Source organism: Polypterus senegalus, chromosome 1 (assembly GCF_016835505.1).
Source record: "Polypterus senegalus isolate Bchr_013 chromosome 1, ASM1683550v1, whole genome shotgun sequence".
Classification (NCBI taxonomy): Eukaryota; Metazoa; Chordata; class Cladistia; order Polypteriformes; family Polypteridae; genus Polypterus; species Polypterus senegalus.
Genome location: NC_053154.1, coordinates 332,324,344 through 332,349,048, shown reverse-complemented (window position 1 = coordinate 332,349,048; position 24,705 = coordinate 332,324,344). Strand labels below are relative to the sequence as shown.

At 38.5% G+C, this 24,705-nt stretch overlaps 1 protein-coding gene across 1 annotated transcript in view; it reads left to right on the top strand.

Moving 5' to 3' along the window:
- Window positions 1-5,805: 5,805 nt before the first annotated feature.
- LOC120518056 overlaps window positions 5,806-24,705 on the top strand; it is a 51,681-nt gene continuing 32,781 nt past the window's right edge. Inside the window, exons 1-2 of the mRNA XM_039740670.1 lie at window positions 5,806-5,985; window positions 21,434-21,769. Coding sequence (XP_039596604.1) covers window positions 5,910-5,985; window positions 21,434-21,769 — 412 coding nt within the window. The 5' untranslated portion in view covers window positions 5,806-5,909. The remainder of the gene's footprint in view (window positions 5,986-21,433; window positions 21,770-24,705) is intronic.

Genomic DNA, 24,705 nt, shown 5'->3' with positions numbered 1-24,705 from the left:
TAGAAGATGCATTGCCATCCAGGTTTTTATATCATTCAAGCACGCATTGGAGGGTCTGTATTTTCTCGCTTTGATTTTAGTGGCAAATATATTTAAGTGTCATCAGAATAGAGAAGCCATACTTGTTAACAATGGAGCCTAAAGGTAACATGCCTGTCAAAAAGAGGTCCAACGATGGAACAGCACAAGTAAAAGGAGCTACAGAGGATGAGAACTCACCCAAATGAATAGAAACGCTCCTATTTCTTAGATAAGATTTAAACCATTTCTGGGCATTACCTTGGATGCCTACATACTGTTCAAGGCAGGATATAAGAATCATAAGACCCACAGCATCAAAAGCAGTACAAGAATGGCAGAATCTCCAGCATTAGTACTTGGGAAGAGGTCACTGTTAACCTTTAACAAGGATGTTTCAGTGCTGCAAGAACATCTGGATCTGGATTGGAATTTTTCCAGAATACTATTTTCATCTAGAAATGTTTGAGTTAGGACAACGTTTTCTAACGCTTTAGATAAAAAAGGCATTTTAGACATTGGCCTGACACTTGACACATTAGAGGGTCCTTATTTTGTTTTTTTATAGTATGTTTCTGCACCACAGCCTGTTTCAAGGCAGCAAGAACACAACCAGAAATCAAGGTAGCATTTATTAAGGTAACAAAACTTGGTCTGACAGAATCAAAAAACCCTCAACTAATCGAGAGGGGACACTGCTGTCCAGGGGGCAATTTGTAGGATTCAGGCGTTGCACCAAATCAGACAACAGAGATGACGACACACACAGGCACAAAGTGGTCAAAGACAGCTGAACCCTAATGACGGTAATCTTATTTACAAAAAAATATATCTCCGTTTGGAGAGTAAGTTGGGGTGTGCGACAAATGATGAATTCCTAATACAAGAAATGGTATAAGGCGATTAAAGGATTCAAAATCACTAAAAAATGGGCTTGTAATTATTGCATCGACCCAAACAAAACTTTTTTTAAGTTCAGTTTAAAATCTGTTAGTTCAGTTACAAAATAAATAAAAAAGACGGCTTATGGAAGTGCAACTTTCAATAATGCTAATTTTTACATTTCTTTAGAAAAACAAACGATATAATATCTATTAAGCAATTTAAGAGATTTGCTTCGCTTTTTTTGATAAGTACATACTTATAAGTTAGGGTCCCAGGGAGAACAATTATGCATTAAAATTAAAAACCAGGTAAACGTTTGAAAGTTTAATAACTCCACTTGAAATTTATCAACATTATAGCAGCAGCGTAGAACAAAATTAAGAAAACACAATTCAAGACAGACAATGGAAATGAAGGTATGAACTGTATATGGTGGGCTGGATCATTTAAAAAATTGTTCAATACAATTTCAAAAGTTTCTTTTACTGAGAACTCGAAAGTTTAGACCTTCATTTTCTGTTGATTGTTATGTTGTGTTATTGATCATCATTTATTTTGTAACATAATAAATTAATGTCATTAACGGAATTTTCCTTTATTGAACGAGGTTCCAGAAATAATGTCAGACATGGTGTTTAGTACAAAAGTACCATCAAAATAACTTCAAATATTTTGAATGATAGAATTTAACATAATAGCAGTTAGAGCAACAGTGGCGTAGCTTTGGGGGGGCGGAGGGGGAGGTCCGACCCGGGCGGCATATATTTGGGGGTGGCATTATTGGCCCAAAGGCTCAGTACAATTCGTGTGTAAGCAGCAGGGTTCGGAAAAATATCACTCATGGATGAAAATGGTCAAATTCTCTGATTTTTAACCACAAATGCTTGAAAAGTAATGTTCAGACTGTCCTCCTGTGACGGCATCAGACACAGCAGTTGAAATTTATGAGGCAATAACAAAAATAAAAAAAATTACACTGATAATAATTTCTAGGAAGATAAACAACTAATTTACAATTTATAATTTTGTTTCGTTATTGTAGTACAGGGGTCCTCAATCACAGTCCTGGAGGGCCGCAGTGGCTGCAGGTTTTTGTTCAAACCTGGTTGCTTAATTAGAAAGCAATTCTTACCAATAATTTAATTTCATGGCTTCTTAGTGCTTTAACTCTGCTATGCCAGGTAATTCTCATATCCTATTTTCTTTCCCTTTTTAAGGATATCATCCAAATGATTTGAAGGCTAAAATTGAGGAGTAATTTTCAGTCCTTCACTTTTTTCTCTTCACTACCTTCCAAGTATTTAATTAAACCCAATAGTGCATGATAAATACACACAGGTGTAAATGGAAACAAGCTAAATGGTGAAATGCTGGTCTCTTTTGTCATTTGCATGTTATTGCTAATTATGAGCAATTAAAAACCAAGACTACAGCTGTTTAAGACTAAAATAAGCAATAAGGGTTTAAAATCTTAACACGCGAGACAACTAAAGTGAAGCAGAAGTGTTACTTGAGCAATAAGTGCTTCTTATTAAGCAATTGGGTTGGAGTAAAAACCTGCAGCCACTGCGGCCCTCCAGGACTGTGATTGAGAACCCCTGTTGTAGTATATTGTAAGTCTGGACTTTTGGGGATTCCGTAGTAATAAGGGATTAGATAGATAGATAGATACTTTATTAATCCCAAGGGAAAATTCACATAATCCAGCAGCAGTATACTGATACAAAGAAACAATATTAAATTAAATAGTAATAAAAATGAAAAAAATTAAAATAAAATTAATGTTCGCATTTACTCACCCTGGTGGAATTGAAGAAGGGTGGATTATGGGTATTAGAGAGTTATTAGGAAGTAGAGACTAATAATAAAGTGGTGTAACGTGTACTCTGGGAACGATCTTAGTAAAAGGACATGTTAGTTACTACTTTGATATGGAGGAATATTTCGGACAAAATGAAATAAATAAATAAATGCGTAAATAAATAAAAGTACTGTGAAATGTGAGCATAAATAAATAAATATGTCATGAAATGACAGCCTTAATAAATAAATATGTCATGAAATGAGAGCATAAATAAATAAATGTGTCACGAAATATGTTTTCGTTGCTTATTTATTTAGTTCATTTTGTCCGTAACATTCCTGCAAACTGTCATGAAATACGGCTTGAAATAAAACTGTCACTTTCACTCGTCAAAGTTGAGAGGGTGGGCTCTAACACGCCCTCTAGTTACTGATTGGTGAATCGATAGCACAAGAATTAATTAGAAAAATGCTTACTATTGCCGATGAAATGGATTCTACCGAAGATATTACGTATTTCAGAGAGAGAATTAAGGATTTATCGGAAGAAATTACAATGTTGGCGGCCCTTTTAGAACTGAGTATTTGACCTTTGTTTTACGAGTATAAAATCAGTTGCATATTCGCAGCTACTTTTTCAAACAACTGTACATCTCTGATCAGTGGTAAAGTTGTTCAGTTCAAAATATTAGGTGGAGCTGCTTTGGGCATTTCATGTCAAAGTACCTAAACTAATACAGCCGTTGCAGCTTACCGTATATCAAACTGGCTCATTCACCTTGTGATCGTCTTCTCTGATACATCATACAGATCTGCAATCTGTTGTACTTTTAAACCGCATAACAGAAGGTGTTCTATTGACTCAGCTGGAATGTCAAAGGATGGACGGCCAGAGCAGGGTACTGCATCACCTGAACTCAGTGGCGTAGCGTGGGCTTTCGTCGCCTGGGGCCGACCGGAAATTTGCCGCCCCTCTATTTAGTTATTCTTAAAAAAAATAGACAAAATAAAAAAAGCTGCATTAAATTTTTTTATTGATTAAAAATTTACTTTTCGTATTTTTTTAATAGCAAAATCTTTTATACAATTGTCAATATCAATATGTGTGTCATGTTAAATTGCCAGAATAGCTAAATTTGTTAGCCTTAACGTGGACATAGTTGATCTGAGATAATTTTTGATTAATTTGAGCTTAGAGAAGCTTCTCTCGCAACTAGCATTACTGATGGCAGATGTTAAAAAAATTCTCAACATTATGACAATGTTTGGTAAACCATCTTCAAGTTTGGACTCAATAATATATTTTAATAAACTCAGAGAGCCGGACCTAATGAGTTCTTTTTTACAGTCTGGGTCTGTTGCAGCTACAAAAGCTTGTAGACGTACGCGCTCAAGTAGAAATTCTTCTTTATTAATGTCTTGAGGAGCTTGGTCTAAGTTAAGCTCGTCCCTGCTCAATATCACTTCAGGTCTTAAAAAATCATATTTTTGCGCTAGATTTTGCGACTGTTGGAATCTTTCTCGAATTTCAGCAGATACTCTGTCTATTGAAAATTCACTTAGGTAGGTTTTATCATCACTAGATACTGTCGTAGATTGACTCTACAATGCGCTGTAAAACGTCAGAGAAAATTTCTATTGCACCACCTGCTTCACCTGCCACCCTTTCCGCACCCGCGCTGTCTGCTTGGCTTGAATCAGCGCGGGCGCGATTTGCAGTTTCAAATATACCTATATTTTTTTAAATTTAAATATCATGGTGATTGCCGCCGCCCCTTTTGATACGCCGCCCGGGGCCATGGCCCCCTCGGCACCCCCCTCGCTACGCCACTGCCTGAACTGCAGTGTAGTAGAGTCCGTTCCACCTGTTCTTCGATAATTTCAAAAACAGTTTCATCTATATCGGAGTCTAAAAGGGCCGCCAACATTGTAATTTCTTCCGATAAATCTTCAATTCTCTCTCTGAAATACGTAATATCTTCGGCAGAATCCATTTCATCGGCAGTAGTAAGCATTTTTCTAATTAACTCTTGTGCTATCGATTCACCAATCAGTAACTAGAGGGCGTGTTAGAGCCCACCCTCTCAACTTTGACGAGTGAAAGTGACAGTTTTATTTCAAGCCGTATTTCATGACGGTTTGCAGGAATGTTACGGACAAAATGAAATAAATAAATAAGCAACGAATAACATATTTCGTGACACATTTATTTATTTATGCTCTCATTTCATGACATATTTATTTATTAAGGCTGTCATTTCATGACACATTTATTTATTTATGCTCACATTTCACAGTACTTTTATTTATTTACGCATTTATTTATTTATTTCATTTTGTCCGAAATATTCCTCCATACTTTGAACCTGTGTCCGTATTCTTCCTTTATTGATTACAATATTAGTGCCCATAGATATAACAGTAATCAATCCGAATGCGTTCTTGCTCTGCGCGGAAAACATCCCCACCAATCACTTGTACCCTACTTTTCGTAGCGTAATTATATTTAACTAATAATTAGAACACGGCTCATCAGTGCGTCTATACTATATTCTGGTCTAGTTGATGCTTATAAATATATATAAAAAATGATTGCTGTTTCTTTATATATGAATAAATCTATGCAAATTTTATCTTAATTTTTCTCTATACGTCATTTTAATTTTCAATTTAAATAGTTTAACATATTCAGATATGTTGGAGGGTAGCACATCGAAGCCCCGCCCCGAGCGGCACGAACTCGAGCTACGCCACTGTAGAGCAACCACATTCATATTTAGTAAGGTGTTTCCTTAATCTAAAAATATGTTATGCTCTCTTTCTTTTAACTATATCGAATCCTGACTCAGAAATTATAAAACTGTTTTTGTTTCTAAAAATAAATACGAGAATAATACCATAAAGAGAAACTCGGATTCTTGCCTCGTGATTGCAGGAAGTCATATTAATATCGTCTTTTAGGGTTACATGGTAAATCAACGTTACTAGTTTTTCAACAAAAGTGACACAGAAGACGGACGCGAATACTGGGGGCGTGGCGTGGAAGGCAGGCATGGAGAGTCTGCGACGTGGAGGCGGATACAATGCAGAGGGCGTCACTAACGAAAGCGAAACTAACGACGTTGAGGAGTGTCAGTGTAATGGCTGATAAGGAGATTCTTGCTACCTAAAACGGGTCGACAATTCCGTATGTTCTGAAAAAGATGGAGAGAGTCGTCGCCCGGACGACCTTCCTGATCCTTCTGTTGTCCCTCGGAGTTACCGTGACGGACGCGGACGGTGAGCACAGCGCTCGGGTTGGGTGTTGTAGTTAAAGGCGCGGTGACAGGTTCGGGTGACAGGCCTTCGTGTTAAAACTTAAGAAACTTTCGCGGCTGAGGACTGGACTCGACTCCGAAGTCCAGATGTGTCAGGTGGTGTGCGGGCCGAGACGTCCGAGTGATGGCGGATTATCTCAGGGGAACGAAATAGCAAAAGAAGTAACCGAGGAGGTCGACTGAGAGCCACGAACTTGACCGAGACGTTAGGGGAGGGCGCCGAGCTGACTTCAGTTACAGAACGGAGGCCACTGCGGTAAACAAAGTCGTTGCCATCGTGTGCTTTTTAATGGTCAGCGGCGGTGTACTTCGCTTTACGTCTTGCATTCGGCATTTCAGGTTTCCAAACTGAAATCACAACTTCCTAAAACAAACTGCGATTGTAATGTTATATGGGAATGTTCATTATGATATTCTGTACAACGGGCTTTCTTTTTGGCATTAATAAAATTGCTTAATTTTTCTAAGGGGAAATATCGCTTTGAAAACGCAATTAAACACCGAAACTAGTACAATATGCACATTAGAAGGACGGAATATGACTGACTGGGCAATTTAGGCACAGCTTTTGTCATTTCGAGTACGGCTAATAAATTTTAAACATTTTTAGTAATACGTCACGAATGCCAATTTGAAAAAGACGTGCAATCCAAAAATATCATTTTTAATGCCCATGCTTAACGTCTTTTACAAGTTCCATTTTCTTAAACATTTGAGAAGCGCGCCCCCGTTATTCTACCGACTGGCACTTCAATCCTCTTTCAAATCGCAGTCACAAAATTAAAAGTCATAATTAGAAAAGTCGACCAAAATGAATTCATGTGTATGATGGGCAGACGTGGATGGAGAGCCAAACAGCAACACGTGGTTTGTGAACAGGGTGGGCGTTGTCTCTTTAATTCACCCACCTGCCTAAAATGGTCTGAGAAAGGTGGGTAGGAGATCGGGGGGCTAACGGGGTGTTTAACTGCAGGGCAGCAAGGAAGTAAAAATCTACCTGCCTCTAACTTTTACTTTTTAATCCTTGTCCTTGCTGTTTGCTCCTCAAATACCCCTCATCATGTCTGAGTATACAAGAAAGTCTGTTTTCATTACTTTCTTGTATATGTCAATTTCTTTATATAGCACATTTAAAACAACATAGGAATGCTGTGGCCAAAGTGCTTTACAATAATAGAATAAAAGAAAGCAAACACGAAGTATAGGAAGAGTATTGTAATCGTCCAGAGATTCAATGTCGAGATTTTGATGAATTTTGATGTTTTAGACCTTTTGGAATTGTGTGTGTGTAAACGGGATCACTTGAGTTCGCTTTCACTTTGGTCAACCAAATTTTGCATACAAGTATTGGGTACAAAATGTAGATTTCTATCAACTTTTGAGCTATTTCCACTAACCAGAAGTGATACTTTACCTGAAACGTTTTCCCAAAAACATTCAAAATTTGATCATTTCACATATTATGGTAAAGCACCACATTCTGAGCATTTTTTGTCTTTTGCATTTTTCCCAAAAACGACCAGTTTTCTAGATAATCTCAATTTTCCGTTTGACATTGAAATGGTAATACAGACGACCTCCGAAATTCGCGAGGGTTGCGTTCCTAGAGCACCTGTAAATTTTGGATGTTGTCAAAATAATAAGTTGCATTTATAGAGCGCCTTTCACAAACCCAAGGTCGCTTTACATACAGAGAAAAAAAATAATAAAAATTACACAGAAGACAAAAGTTCAAATGTCTATTTTTATAGTTTAAACCAGGGGTGCCCACACTTTTTCGGCTTGCGGGCTACTTTTAAAATGACCAGGTCAAAATGATCTACCTACATTAAAAATGAGATTATATATATATATATACACAAGTATACTTTATACATAAAATATCTGTTGCCGTACCTTGCATAACTGAATAACCTTTATGGCACAATAATAATTCAATACATTTATGGTCATTACAGTATTTAGATTTAATAATCGTCATGTGGGAAAATGCTGACTCGCATAAATAAGTAGAGCTGAATAACACAGTCAAGGAGCTTTTGAATTCAGCTGAGTGAAAAATGACGGCTGTCCGATTACCTGTGATTTTAGTTCCCTCTCCTTTCTCTTTCTCAGATCGCATTTTGGAAGGAAGTCAGTTTCGTAGTTTTTATGAACAGTTCCAAAGTGCCTTTCCACATTTTCCTTCTTTGGAATAGAAATGATAGTTTGACAAATCAGACAAACGCACTTCGATTGTGATATTGTGAGAGAACAAAATCCTCTTCCAATTCCACATCCAGCCCATAAACAGCAATTTTATTTTATTTTTTTAAATCCCTTCTTTAGTCGATATAAATTGGAAGGCTAACTAGATCACAGTCGGAGTTTTGCAGTAGCTCGCGAGTTTGATCGTTAATGCGGGATGACCAGTGTGTTCGAAGAAAAGAGATCTCAGACTGGCCGCCCTGTATGTCAATCAAGTGGCAAATGCCATAGGGAGGATATACGATAGAGTAACGTTTAAAAAAAAAAAAATTTTTAATGCAACGTGATCTACCTGCACTACCTTTGCGATCTACCGGTTGATCACGATCAACGCATTGGGCACCCCTGGTTTAAACCCTAAATATGCCCCCAAAACACTTTTTAAGTTCATTTCAAACTCAGGTTAATACATCGCCCTCAAAAAAGGAATGTAAAGGTAAACCTGTCTACTGTAAAGTACTGTACTGCTATGTCTCCCAGAGTGCTAGAATGTTAAATACCGATGTTACCGCTATGTGTACTGTAATTCATGCAAGTACGTTTTGTTTGGTATGTGCTATCTATTTCTTTGGTATAAGTAGGGTAAATAAGTAATAATTTATTTAATAAAAATACAATAAAATGTACGCAGTACTCACCAAAAATGAATGATATTGATTGAAGATGATGATGAATTAGCTGTGCATTACGATGAAGGTATGTAATGAAGATAATGATTGCACAGTAAAGCAGAGGATTTACAGCTCCTCGGGTGGCTACTTTGGCATAACTTTTTAGTTCCCGGAGCAAATCCAGTAGTTCAACCTTCTCCTGGAGTGTCTTAAACTTCTTCTGGCGGTTCGGTTCATTGCCAGAAGCCTTAGAAGGTGCAGGACGTTTGTGCGGCAAATTAGGGCTGTAAGAAGAACAAAACGAAAAAGAAGAACGCTCAGCGAAACACTCAAGATAGCTACACGTGGTAAACTGTTATGATGCGGCAATGCTGGGCTGCATCTGCTGGAGATGCGTCACAGGGCAGCAGCCAATTAGCAGCAAGGAGAAATTCATAACATTCTCGGATTGGCTACTTTCACCATCACAAGCCACATTTTCCTCTACAGTTGCTTTGTGTTCTCTCTACAGTACAGTATTGCCACGAAAAAAGCCATAAAAAAAAATTGCGGGGGATATTTGCAGTTTCCGCTAACATTTACTAGTTAGGTCCTAATGAAAATTCCGTGAACGATTGAGGCCACAAACTCTGAACCGCGACTTTGCAGGGGTTTACTGTACATATTTGAGAACGATTTTGATTTATGTAAACAAAATTACATTGCACACATTACTAAAGTGTCTTGCAACTTTTGAGCAACTTCTGTTTGCTGAAAGCGGAAATTTACCAGAATTGTTTGCTAAAATAAAATTATCATGGCAAATTTTTTATTCTTGCAGCTGTAGAGTGTGATTTATTCAACTTTACTTTTAAAATACAGTGGTGTGAAAAACTATTTGCCCCCTTCCTGATTTCTTCTTCTTTTGCATGTTTGTCACACAAAATACTTCTGATCATCAAACACATTTAACCATTAGTCAAATATAACACAAGTAAACACAAAATGCAGTTTTAAAAGATGGTTTTTATTATTTAGGGAGAAAAAAAAATCCAAACCTACATGGCCCTGTGTGAAAAAGTAATTGCCCCCTGAACCTAATAACTGGCTGGGCCACCCTTAGCAGCAATAACTGCAATCAAGCGTTTGTGATAACTTGCAATGAGTCTTTTACAGCGCTCTGGAGGAATTTTGGCCCACTCATCTTTGCAGAATTGTTGTAATTCAGCTTTATTTGAGGGTTTTCTAGCATGAACCGCCTTTTTAAGGTCATGCAGGTCATAGCATCTCAATTGGATTCAGGTCAGGACTTTGACTAGGCCACTCCAAAGTCTTCATTTTGTTTTTCTTCAGCCATTCAGAGGTGGATTTGCTGCTGTGTTTTGGGTCATTGTCCTGTTGCAGCACCCAAGATCGCTTCAGCTTGAGTTGACGAACAGATGGCCGGACATTCTCCTTCAGGATTTTTTGGTAGACAGTAGAATTCATGGTTCCATCTATCACAGCAAGCCTTCCAGGTCCTGAAGCAGCAAAACAACCCCAGACCATCACACTACCACCACCATATTTTACTGTTGGTATGATGTTCTTTTTCTGAAATGCTGTGTTCCTTTTACGCCAGAAGTAACGGGACATTTGCCTTCCAAAAAGTTCAACTTTTGTCTCATCAGTCCACAAGGTATTTTCCCAAAAGTCTTGACAATCATTGAGATGTTTCTTAGCAAAATTGAGACGAGCCCTAATGTTCTTTTGCTTAACAGTGGTTTGCGTCTTGGAAATCTGCCATGCAGGCCGTTTTTGCCCAGTCTCTCTCTTATGGTGGAGTCGTGAACACTGACCTTAATTGAGGCAAGTGAGGCCTGCAGTTCTTTAGACGTTGTCCTGGGGTCTTCTGTGACCTCTCGGATGAGTCGTCTCTGCGCTCTTGGGGTAATTTTGGTCGGCCGGCCACTCCTGGGAAGGTTCACCACTGTTCCATGTTTTTGTCATTTGTGGATAATGGCTCTCACTGTGGTTCGCTGGAGTCCCAAAGCTTTAGAAATGGCTTTATAACCTTTATCAGACTGATAGATCTCAATGACTTCTGTTCTCATTTGTTCCTGAATTTCTTTGGATCTTGGCATGATGTCTAGCTTTTGAGGTGCTTTTGGTCGACTTCTCTGTGTCAGGCAGCTCCTATTGAAGTGATTTCTTGATTGAAACAGGTGTGGCAGTAATCAGGAAATTGAACTCAGGTGTGATACACCACAGTTAGGTGATTTTTAACAAGGGGGCAATTACTTTTTCACACAGGGCCATGTAGGTTTGGATTTTTTTTCTCCCAAAATAATCAAAACCATCATTTAAAAACTGCATTTTGTGTTTACTTGTGTTATATTTGACTAATGGTTAAATGTGTTTGATGATCAGAAACATTTTGTGTGACAAACATGCAAAAGAATAAGAAATCAGGAAGGGGGCAAATAGTTTTTCACACCACTGTAATTGTTCAATATATTATTCATTTGATTCAATTTGTTGTTGATGGTTCTTTAATGTACGTAATATAATCCTTGTCTTGCGGTCTACTCCTCAAATATCCATCTCCATGTCTGAGTATACGAAAAGATCGAGGGGGTACCAGTCCAAATTTTTTTTTTTATAAATGGTTTTACTTTTTATAGATATTTTAATGTGTGTGTGTGTGTGTTTAATATTCAAGGTATTTTTCTGATTCAGCTGTTTTGTAGATGAAATGGGGCTTGTTCCGTTTTTCTTTACTTTTCACTCTGTTGTTCAGTTGTGTGTTGTCACTGCACAGTTTGAAGTTTGATGAATTTTAACTTTTTGTTAATATGATTGCTCCAGTTTCCGTAAGGTTTACTTGTCTGATTTTTGTGCACGTAGAGAATTTCACTTGTATTTAAATATTAATGGATGCTTGGAAGAGGCATACTGTACATTTATTTATGTGTTCTGTATAATTTATTTGTAATAAAACTCATTGGGCCTCATTCATGAAATGTGAGCAGAATGAATTTGTTCGTAGAGGGAATATCTGGTATTTATCAATGTTTAAGTAAGGATCATCCGTTTGTAAAAATAAGTGGATCTTACGCATACTCTGGACCAAGCGTAGTACGTGTGTAAATAATAAAAAGTATGATATACACATCTTAAATGACTAAATACTGTATAAATATGTGAATGATAAATGACAAGATATCACACCCTTCATCGATTTGTCTGTCAAATTAGCTACTAGTCTAATGATTATTCAGCAACATGGGGGTCTTGTTTTGTTTCTCAGTAAACTCCGCACACAGGCCTGTACCTAACTGAGTGTGTTTTCCTATAAAAGGACATCGAGTTAAACCCGATCAGATTGAGTGTAACAATGGCTGATCTCACACTACTGCAGGGGTCCCCAACTCCGGTTCTGGAGGGCCGCAGTGGCAGCAGGCTTTCATTCTAACGCTTTTCTTCATTAGTGACCTGTTTTTGCTCCTAATTAACTTCTTTTGAATTCATTTTAATTGACTTGCTCTTGAAGACTCCGATTCCTTAATTGTTTCTTTTCCTTAATTAGCAGCCAAATAATAATGAGGTAGAGAATGAGCCAACACATGAGCAGCAAACTGTGTCCATCATATAATATCTGAACATAAAGATAGTTGAATGTTTCAGGAATGTTGATCTGCTCAGGTGCTCTTAGAAAAGAGAAAATCAGCAATTTCGGAAATGCCTGCTATTGCACGATGCAATAATTAATAAATAATAAGAATTAATAATAATAATAAATAATAATGTAGCAAGAGGCCATGGAATTAAAAAAAAAAAACTGGTTTAATTAACAACAGGAATCTTAGCCTGATTAAGAAACTGGTTGGTGTTTGAGGCCCTGACTTAGTTTGTAGCGGTGCTACTGGGGATTGAAACTTCAACTCCCAGCAGTCCCTGCAGTGGCTCTGATTGGTCGTGTGCTGAGGGTGCAGGGGCTGCTGGGTATAAGGAGGCCAGCACCACATTTAAAAGGCGGGGGCAGTGATTCAAAAGGAGAGAAGTATTTTGTGTTTCGTGTCCGGAGCTGCCTTTCTGTTTGCCATCCTGTTTTTGCTACTTGTGGATTCTTGTTCTGTCCGGGATCGTCTCCTGTTTTGGGTGTATGGACTGTCTGGTGTTTTCCTGCTGCATGAGGACTGTCTGAGGATTTGCTGTCGTCTTGCAAAGAAAGGAGAGCTCCTTACCCCATTCATACGACATCATCTCATCAGGAAATATAGGAAGAAGTGACCTTTACATTGACATACAGCATGCTGATCACTGGACTATCTACCATCATCTCATTTCATCAGTTGCTGTTTTCATGGACTTCATAGTGTGTGGTTTTTGTTAGTGGTTTCTTACTGTTGAATTTGTGTTTATTGTATATCGCGGTAAGAGGAGCTGGGGTGGGATTGTTGTAGTTTGCCTATATTTAATTTATTATTGTTTAATACATTCTTTAATTGCTGTTTTATTACTGTTTGCTTTTTTGTCTCTGTGAGGGAGTGTGTGCAGGTTAGGCCAAGGCCGGGTGCGTCCCTGGAATCATCACCAATAAAATACAGAAATCACCATCATATTGACGGTGTGAATCTTAGCAGCACCAGACCGCTACAAGTTAGTCTTCTTTTGGCTCCCTCACTTCACATTTCTCTTCTATTTGGGTGCCATTTAAGGAAAGAAATGAAGAAATTCAGGGGAACAAGTGAAAATGAATTCAAAAGACGTTAACTAGCAAAAACAGGTAGCTGCACTATCACATGGTTTGGTCCTGCAGGGTGCACTGAGCAGAAATTGCAGAAAATCAAGATCGTGCTGATGTGTTGACAGAGAGCGATGAATGCTTGATTAGTCGTTTTAGACAACCCAGACCCATTCTGGTACATTTAAGCATGGTTATGGATCCTATTCTGAAAAGAGCAACAACAAGAAGTTGTACCATACCTGTACATCTGCAGGTCCTGTCGGCACTTGGATTTTTGGCTACAGGGAAGTTTCATTGGGAGATTGCAGACAGGTCTGGGATTTCTCTACCATCTATGAGCCGCATGCTACCTGGAGCACTTAACGGCATATTAACAATATCGCGGATTATATCCAGTTCTCAAATGGTGAGGAAAGGAAATTGGAAGTTAGGCGAGGATTTTATAAGCTGGCCTAAATGAATAGAAAACACTTCCATTCTATCAACGTGCAGCTTCTATGTCATGCAAAGCTTGTGTTGCTCAACGTCATTGCCCAGCGGTACCCATGACAGTTTCATTCTGCAGCACATTTCTGTTAGTACACGTCTGGAACAAGGAGCTGCGCGTGTCAGCTGGCTTCTCAGTAAGAGTAAACGTTTGTCCTATGAATTGTATTTATTTGAGAGGTAAAAATAGGCTGTTTCTATTCATAGGGGACAGCGGTTACCTATTGAAGAGCTGGCCTGTGTCTCCTCTAAACTACCCGTAGATGCCAAAGGCATGGGCTTATCTTCTATATAAACGTCTACGTGTGGAAGTATTTGTGAGTGTTTGTCCGGCCCAGAAGTGCAAGGCTACAGCATGAAGCTCAAAGAGCCAGCAAGGCAGCCCCAAGTTAACAAGTTGGATGAAGAAAGACGGACGAGGCTACAGCATGAAGCTGAAAGAAACTGACTCTGTCACCACATTGAAACCACAGAGGAAAGACAAACGAGAGAGAAACTCGCTTAGCTGCTGATAAACAAGAGGGGCGAACACGTCCTCAAAATGAAACCGCCACCTCTGCATTTCAGGTTTTTTTTTTTTCTGACGATTTCAGTAGTTTCTAGGAGCCTGAGCTTTTTACAGCACACGCTTATACAGCTAGTATGTAATAATGCACACGCCACAAGTGCGCTTGATAAGAGCCCACACTGTAATGTATCTTAAAAGTACAGTACCTCGAACTCTGCTTGTTTGAAGTTTCTTTTTTTCCTTCCTTTTCTTTGCTTTTGACATTTTGGCGGATCCTCAGCACGTGTGACAGCACATCCTGATATGCCAAGATTTGGGGCATTTGATGGGTTTGGATTATGGTAGTGAACTGACAACATGCCCGCACCTGACAACTTACGACTGATTGATATTTATGGTATTAAGAAAAAAATTGAGGTTTTAATCATGATTTGTGAATATGGCATAAGATTTTAGTAAAATCGCCTTTTACATTCAAATTTTCATGAGTGAGACCCATTATATGACTTGGAGGCATAAGAATTTATTAAGTGAAACGCTACAACCCGCATTACACTCACATGCATAAAGAATGGAGGACTCTGAATAGAATAAAACTATTCAGGATCGAGATGTCTTTCAAATTCCTTTTGAAGATGAAGACTTTGGGCGAGTTCCTAATTACGAATCCTTCATTTCTCTGCTGTCAAAGTTAACAAAACTACCAATGAGGTTATAGAGATTGGGAACTTGCAATAGGAAGAAGTTGCCCAGAAATGACACATCATTTTATTTTCATCAGAAGTAATTATGTGACTTGATCTTAAACTGGAAAAAAAAAAACGTTAACTCCGTTTGTTTGACGTTTCACAACCTATTGATTGATCACACAACACATTTTGTTTAAATGTTACTTACCACATGTGCTTTATGATGATGGGTGAGAAAAAAAATGTAATTTCACATTTTCATGCTGAAAGGAGGTAAGAAAGTTTATGATTTAGCTGTCACAGTCGGTGACCAACACAGAGAAATTAGCAAACATTATGAACACATCCTTGGGTAAATCTTGTGTTTCGCGTGTCACTTAATTCACATGCAGAGTCACCCAATTTTTTGCTCACAACATCCCAAATGCATTATTAATAAGGTGTCAAATTATCCAAGAAATATGTTTTGAATATTCCAAATAAAAATAAGTAAATATTCGAATATATTCAAACTTAGGTTAATGATTCTGGGTGTTAAAGCATGTACAAACATACATATTTATTATTTTATTTTGATGTTATAGTAACAGCTTCACCGCAGCTTAAAAAAAAAAAACCGTAGCGGTACTCGGGCAGGTAGGTGTAATTTAAATACACAAAGACCCGCGTAACATTGTCATAAGCACATTTCCAGAGGCACCACAAGTGGGGAAAAAACACGACAAAAATATTAATAATGTAGCAGAGTGTGATTCTAGGACGTCTGCCTCATAAGGATTTAATTTCCTGTTCTTGGCTGCTTTAATGGCTTGCTACCCTGGCATGGATCAGGAGGAATACGGGTCAGTCAATAAGACCACAGCAGGGTGGGATTAGTGAACAAAGTAAAAGAGGCTGCCCCAAGACAGACTTGTCTAATTATTTTAGAGGTGTCCAAGAGGAGGAGGCAGGGTACCATTTGTATCGTACCATTCAGAATAATAAAAGGAAGTTTGCATCTGTGGACTCAACAGGAAATGCAGCTCCTGTGTGGCTTACGGCATCGTCGGAGTACCAAGTCAGGATCCACACAATCTTGTCGACTTGTTTCACATTTCTGATCCAGCAGTATTAAATATTTTCAATTACACCTCATTCTGTTAGGCATTATGTGTCAAACCGACAGCCACATAAGACGGAGACCACATTGTGTTGGCTCTTTAAAGTGGGGATTGTAAAGCATTGTAATTAAAGGAAAATCAAAACTCTTGACATTTATTTTCCTTTTTCATTAATGTCAAGGTCTTAGCATAAACAACGGTCTGGGATCTCCAGTTCAAGAGTGAATGGGACTGAATCGGATGCAAAATGACACTTTAAGGTCACTGAATGGCGTATAGAAAAACTGCTCTGAGTACACTTGTAGGACCGAAGGAAGAAAATAACAACCAAAATTATGTTGTTAAAGGGTCTATCTGTAATCTTTACTAATAAAGATGACGGGCTCACCATACGGGCTCACCATTCAGAATTATGAAAAGACTCGTCATGGATGTAGCAAAGGACTACTGTATCTGTGATGAGTTCAGGACTTGTAGTGTTCACTCCGGAGTGTCGGTCAGGACACTGGTAGACGAGGCAGAGAATTCCACACAGCAGCTTAGAATGAAATTGACTTGTATATTCGAAGATAATACACTTTTATTTGAATAGGTATATGTATATGAGTGTGTGGTCTGCAATAAAAAAAGAATACATTAAACATATTGTTAAATTACACAAAAGTCCATAAGACCTAATTTTTAAGAGAGTGGGTACTGGCAGGGCTGTGTATTGCCAAGGCCTTGGGTGAAGCGAACTGTGCCACAATACAACATAGCAACACATAAACCATTTTAAAGATGTAATAAAGTAAAACTCACATGTAATAATAAAGTGTTTATTACTTGGAAATTTTCAGAATTACCAACTGTTTAGGTTTATAATAACAGAATACGGAATGTCGTTCTCCAATGAGGTGTGAAAAGAGCTGCTCTCCTCACAGGATGAGCAGTGGACTGATGCACATTGATGTAAGCAGCTGTTTTACTGGCCCTTTAAGAAAGGACCCCAATCAGCTCCTCGGTGTTAAGCCTGGTTTATACTCCCAGTGTGAAGCTGACATGCAGACCCCACATGTATGGGTGGGTCTCCAAATCTGAAGTCATTTTTCCCTGAGCAGCTCTCCCTCCCAGCTTGGATGTGTCAACTATAAACTAGGCTTTAGCCCTGATCAGATGCTGCTCATCTTCTTTATCTTCAAGGGAGATTGCTCTCCTCAAGTCTTCATACCACACAGATTGTCTTCTTCCACTTGACAGGTCCTAGTTGGGTGGTCCAGTCTGCTGTGCTGTGCATTGCACCTCTTTTTAAGCTTGTGGTGTTTAAGTGAAATGATGCACTTGATTTTACGAAATATGAAACGTAATCAAGAGACGCAAGTGAACAAGCTTAGACACAAGGAGCTGGTGCCTGATACGCAATGAGACTCATGGCAAAATGTTATATTGTACTGTGTTCTTTTTATCTTAGTAAATACACATTAACACTGTGTAACAATAAACTGTACATATGAATATCTGTAACGTGTAAACTATATGCTTTAGATACTGTTAGATATATACTGTACCCTTATATGGCACATGTGGTGCAGGAGAGTAGGTACGTCTGCTATGCACATCGGTTCTATTGGACCCTGGGGGCAGATTTAAGATAGATACCTGACACAGACCTTGGACGTAACCAAAAGTCAGTGGATTCCTGTACATGAAGTTGGCTCTGCAACAATGAAGTGTGCTATAATAATAACTACTGAAAAATAAAACCGCGCAGGTAGAAATATTTTTTGCACAAAAGTATGAACATTGAGCATCCAATAATATGTGTTCAAGTCTTTTTTACTGAGCAAATAGAATTCACAAAGATTTATCATATAGCAATCTGGATTGAATTACTCAATACCATTCAAAATTTCATTTTTATTTAAAAAATATGCTAAAATGTTTTGTTTAGATATGGAAATTGCCAGATTTAATGATACATTAATCTCCCATTGTAATTTTGTTAAACAAAAAACAAACTGTACCTGTAGGTGGATGAACACGTACAACAAGAAATGTAGTAAATAAGATTTTTAGACTGGCGTGATGCCTGTTGCTAACGTGTTAAATAAAAACTGTTTGAGGATAAACTTGGGACACATCATCTGCTTTTATCAGCCACATCCTTCTTACACCTTTTTTTATTAATTGTCTGTATTTTTGTTAGGAATCATTTTTATGAATTGTTGCCTTATATTATTTATAGGCTACTATGTTCAGCAAAGTGATTGTTTAAATATGAAGTTGCACTATTTATTATAAATTTAATTGGATGGTGACAAGTGTATCCACCCCCTACTCTACCCTGAATGGTTGGACAGGCCTCTAGTGGATCTGCTACCAGTGCAAAGAATGAAGCACGCAGTATGAATACTGTATCTCAGTTCTCTTCACTGTCACTACCACCCCTTTTCTGGGGACTGATTTTGAGATGACAAATTTTGGCTCCTCATCCGTGCCTACCAACTCCATCTTATGAAAACTGCAGTCCTGCTGTCCTAGGTGTTGAAAATAAACGGACCCCTCTAACTCTGGAGTTAATTCCCCCAGACAGTTTGCACCTATTTTGTTGTTAATGTGTGACTGTAACTCACCTGCCTATCTCACTGGTCTGGAGTCTCTTCCGTTGCACTTTCAGCTGCATCCTGTGTGTAAAAATGTGCGATTGAAGTAAATGATGTTGTTATTCCTGTGCCACTTCAGAGGTGCACATTAAGAAGATCCATCAATTCTCAAATGCAACACACACATCACACACCACAGTAGCTATTTAACACTTGCATTAGTCTCGTCCACCAGTCGCTTCTTTCAGTCCTTAACCTCTTTGTGTCGTTATCTTAATTCTTTTCACCATAACGGGGTACAGTAATCCCTCCTTGGGAGGTGAAAATCCACAAAGTAGAAACCATATGATTGTATGGTTATTTTTATATATTTTAAGCCCTTATAAACTCTCCCACAGTCTTATAAATATTTCCCACACAGTTATACAGCATAAACCCTTTGTATTCTCTTAGAATTTAGGTAAGATTCACTGAAATTATGCATGTAAGCACACTGTTTATCTACAGTACAGGCCAAAAGTTTGGACACCCCTCCTCATTCAACGTGTTTTCTTTATTTTCATGGTAGATTCTCACTGAAGGCATCAAAACTATGAATGAACACATGTGGAGTTATGTACTTAACAAAAATAGGTGAAATAAGTGAAAACATGTTTTATATTCTAGTTTGTTCAAAACTCTGATTACTGCTTTGCACACTCTTGGCCTTCTCTCGATGAGCTTCAACAGGTAGTCACCTGAAATGGTTTTCACTTCACAGGTGTGCCTCATCAGGGTTATTTAGTGGAATTTCTTGCTTTATCAATGGGGTTGGGACCAGCAGTTGTGTTGTGCAGAAGTCAGGTTAGTTGGACGATCATTTATTTTTCAACAGGACAATGACCCCAAACACACCTCCAGGCTGTCTAAGGGCTATTTGACCAAGAAGGAGAGTGATGGAGTGCTGGAAATGGTCATGAAAATAAAGAAAACACATTGAATGAGGAGGTGTGTCCAAACTTTTGGCCTGTACTGTACAGTAAAACCTAAATATTATTTTAAAGATATCAAGTGTCTTCGATATCACATATCTTACAGCCATTACGACAGACAGGCCACCAGCAATAAATACGTACAATGCAAGAAAAATTCTATACAGTAAATGTGTGTACAGTGACACTAAACATACATACATGTACTAAGTACTGTAAGTAGAAAATGAATTATAGTTACTCACCAACAATGACACGATGACTTCTCCGATAACAATGAGTTTAATTTTACTGCACAACAAAGGAGAGCGTTACAGCTCTACTAAAGGAGCCTCTTCAGGCGATTGTGTAGCACCGCCGTTGTTCTTCTTCAATCCAAATCCCTAAAGCAGATTCCATCCCGACTACTGCCTTATTACATCCACTTACAACTCATTTTGCACCCTGGTTAAAAGGAAACTGCGGTCGTAGATCTTATATTCCTTTCCTACTTTTTAAATAAAAAGAATCGTGGACTCATTGATGCCGTAATGGTGTCCTACAGCGGTGTAGTTTTTCCCTTCCTTCAACATATCCAAAACTTTTACCTTTTCTGCAATCGTTAACATCTTCCGTTGGCGCTTGGGCACGGCCCCTGAAGCAGTAGCAGGAGCAGATCGTTTTGGAACCATAACGAAGGGCTTGACTACGCACAAAAGAGCACAAAAGTTAACTCTTTACACAGTGAAACACGTTGATCATGAATGAGCGAGATGAGACTTCCTGGTTAACGCCACGGAATCGAATTCGGCGCTCCGACGCTGAGCCATTCAGCACACAGGAACTTAACTGCATGCTCTGATTGGTTAGCTTCTCAGCCATCCACCAATAGCCTCCCTTGTATGAAATCAACTGGGCAAACCAACTGAGGAAGCATGTACCGGAAGTAAAAAGACCCCTTGTCCGCAGAACCCACGAAGCAGTGAAAAATCAGCGTTGTATATTTAGATATGCTTACATATAAAATCCGCAATAGAGTGAAGCCGCGAAAGTCGAAGCTCGATACAGCGAGGGATTACTGTATTCCAAGTCTTGCTACGGGGACTACAGAGAAGGAGAGAGGTATTTATATAATATGTGGAATTAAAGACCCCTTTTTTTTCTTTTTTAAGGGTAATAGATTTTTTTATCAGTCAAGTGCAGGGAATAATAAATCCCAGTATATCACAAAATGTAATCACAACACTTGATTTAAAACCAAATTTGAATATTACTGTCACGTGATCCAGATATTGTGAGTGTCATATCACGGGATTTGTAGCAATTCCTCAACCTACAAACTCTTGTTCGCAATAGTTTTATCATTTTTTTTTTGTTTTGTTTAGTTAAGGGAACAATTATATTAGGACTTCTGGAATGTGAAAGTAGGAAGCAATTTTTCATGGACACCTTGCCCAATGCTCTGACATATATAATGTACAAAAGTATGAATTTATTTATTTCTCTCTTTATTTTTGTTTCCTCAACAGACCTTCAGCTGGTTGGGGGAGATGTTTTTGAACTGGTAAACACGGACATTATTCTGAAATGTGTAATAAAGAACATGCCAACCAATGTGAGAATGGAAAATATGGGTGTTGTGTGGACAAAGACGGTTTCTGATAATCAGACATCAATTTATACCTTCCAAGCTGGAACAGCAACCTCTCAACGTAATGGAGCCTACATGGATAAGGATAAACTTCTGGACGGAGATGCTTCACTCCATCTCCCAAATGTACAGTTTGATGATGAAGGTGATTATAAGTGTGTTGTGTACATCACTCCAGTCAAAGGTGAACTGCAATTTCTGCTAGAAGTGTCTGGTAAGTGCTACTTTGTCTTGTGATCCCTTCATTTGTGTGAGATTGAAATATAAGAAAACTACAATGTGAAATTTTTAGAGATACGGCTTAATAAGAGTAAGAATTAGGAGTATGCAGGACACCAGTAGAAATTTGTAAAGCTGTCGGAAATTTGTGTATCATTGTTACAATGGCTGAGCAAATCAGAAAGCTGCCTTTGAATGTATACAGACACGTGTGTATTACAGAAAATGCATGCTATAAAATAATCATGGACAGCATGCAGTAGGGCTCCAGCAATTTATATTTTGGATTATTAGATTTTGTATGATGTGATGACATAACATTATGTTTTATTGTTCTCATTGCACACTTAAAACTAACACGTTTTGAAAGGGTCAGTTGAAACTCGTGTGGTTATTGCACTGTAAATGAATGCTCTTGTATGATTTTTACAAATGTTAAACAAATGACCAAACAAAAACAATGCAGAGATGTGAAAGATTAGGAAAATAAAGTACCACAAACCAATTATTACATTAAGATGCATTCATTATTAAGATGTTGTCAGTGCAGAGTGCTGTCAACATCAAATTAATTTGTGATTTAATGTATGTATGCAGATACTTTCTGCAGACTACAAACCAAGTCCCTGCTTCTCAAAGCAATTTTATATCCGACCGCATCTTCAGACTGTGATGGGGAGTCTCGTCCCTCCCTCTACTGATCCCTGAAATTGTTTTTATATAATTGTGTCTTTAAAAGGGGATCGTTATTCTCACTTCATCCCCAATCCTACCATCTGTACGACTCTAGGAGAAGCCAATAAAATAGTAGTGGAGTTATTTTAGGTTCACTTCATCAAACATATCATAATGATGCTAATAAAGTTTGGTGTTTTTCAAGCCAAAGTTATTTCTTTGCAAACATGCTATTTATGCATTTGCCACAAAAAATTGTGTTCTAAAATTAAGCACTTTCTTTAAATAAAAAAAAAAAAAGCATTGGTGCTGTTCATTATAGGGTGTGAGCATGGAGAAAAGCTTAAGTAGTTACCAAATACGTCCATTTTTCAAGGCTAGACATTTGATGTTCACCTGATGCATTGAGACCCGCCACCTGCATTCAAGAGCACCTGGCTGTGTGAACTACAAGATCATTATCATTGGCATTACTGCGCCTCTGCCCTATTCTGCCAGTCCAGGTTAGTCATAAGGTGTTAGTGTCTGAGCGGGTAGCCACTATCACGTGGCACATTTAATGATATCAATATGATATTAATTATACAATGAATAGTATAGGCAATCTAAAATGTCCTTTCCTACTAAGGTATAGAGAGTGGATTGAGATTCTACAAAGTAAGTCTTGAAACAACTAGTGCAGAAATAGTGTGTTAAAACAGATTTTTTTTTTTCCTATCACACTTAAATTATAAATATTTCATGTATCGAATTCTGCAATACAAAATGTTGACCTCGTAACATGTATTGTACGACGTTGCCACATGACAGAAACAAAACACAAAGGCAAATAAAAACGTCTTTTGTCGAAAGCAGGAGATTTAAAAATCTGAATAACTATGCACTTGCACTTTTGCAAAACTGATATTCACCGTTTGCAATGATGTGAAAGTTGTTCATCCACAACATAGAGACTGTTGCACATGGACGTGGGTTGTGACCACAGGTTCTGTGTTTTGTGCACATACGCGCTGTGATGTATGAGTCACTGTCTTGCACCCCAAAACACGAGGCTGAGTCTCAGTACTTTAGCAAAACCAACTTTATTCAACTTGAAACAGGAACAGCGTGGTTATTTCTTGTAGGAGGATGTACCACATTCGTATACACAGACACAGCAATCGGGCAGAGTCAGAGCCAGGTTAGTGGCCAAGTAATACTGTTCCCTGCATTTATAATATTCCTTGCTTCACCCATCGACGACATGCACTTATAGTGCAAACGAGGTTGGCTCGGATTTGCTTTCACTGTGAGCTGCTATGAGCCGCTATTGCACTGGAAGCCTGCGGTTGCCCCAGCAATGGACAAGCTTTCTTACACAGATGCAGCGATCGCGCTTTGGGATGCTCTTCAGCATGTCGTCCCGTTGGGGGGAATCCCAAATGTGTTTAGAAACCTTATAGCGCGCGCGCGCGCGCACAAGTATACACTTAATTTAGTGAGTTGCATTCTCCGACGGGTGCTGGTGATAAACATTGTTTCATATGCATCCGCAAGCTTGTTTTCAAATCGATCTGGACTGCCAAAGCACAGACATAACTGTACTGGCATGTCTCGTCATATACTCAAATGCTGCTCTGATGAGCAAGCCGTAGTCCCAGCAGGTCACACAAGCCGCAGATGTGTGAATATTGAGATATTGACATGCCTTTCACTGATATGAATTCAAAAACGGGTTGATGATACCATCATCACAGTCAGTGCATCTTGCCATAGCAGTCAAGGCGGGGAGAGAAAGCAGCCAAGTCTACAGTGCTTGCTTTTAAAGTCAAATGAGACATCTGTCCCCAATATGTGAGTGTTTGCAGCTGTAGGGGGGATATTGTGGAGAAGTCTCAGCTTCATGCAGAGTATTGAATATTTCATTTTAAAAGGAAATATAACATGGGGGTGCTGTCATCCCCTTGAACCCTCAGATCAGACGCCAGACACCAGATAAAAGTACAATAATTAAACTTATTCGAACTATAAAGTGCACAAAGCACCCTCCACTCCACAATTCTCATAAATAATAAACAATACACTATAATAATCAATCCTTAACTCTCCCAGACGCGTTGTCAGCCTTCCTCCCGACTCAGCTCGTCTGTCTGGGATTTCCCAGAGTCCTTTATAGTCGATGACCCGGAAATGCTTCTTAGCCCTCAGTCCACGTGATTATCCAGCACTTCCGGGTCAGGTAAACACTCCTCTTCTACAACCCAGAAGCACGTCATT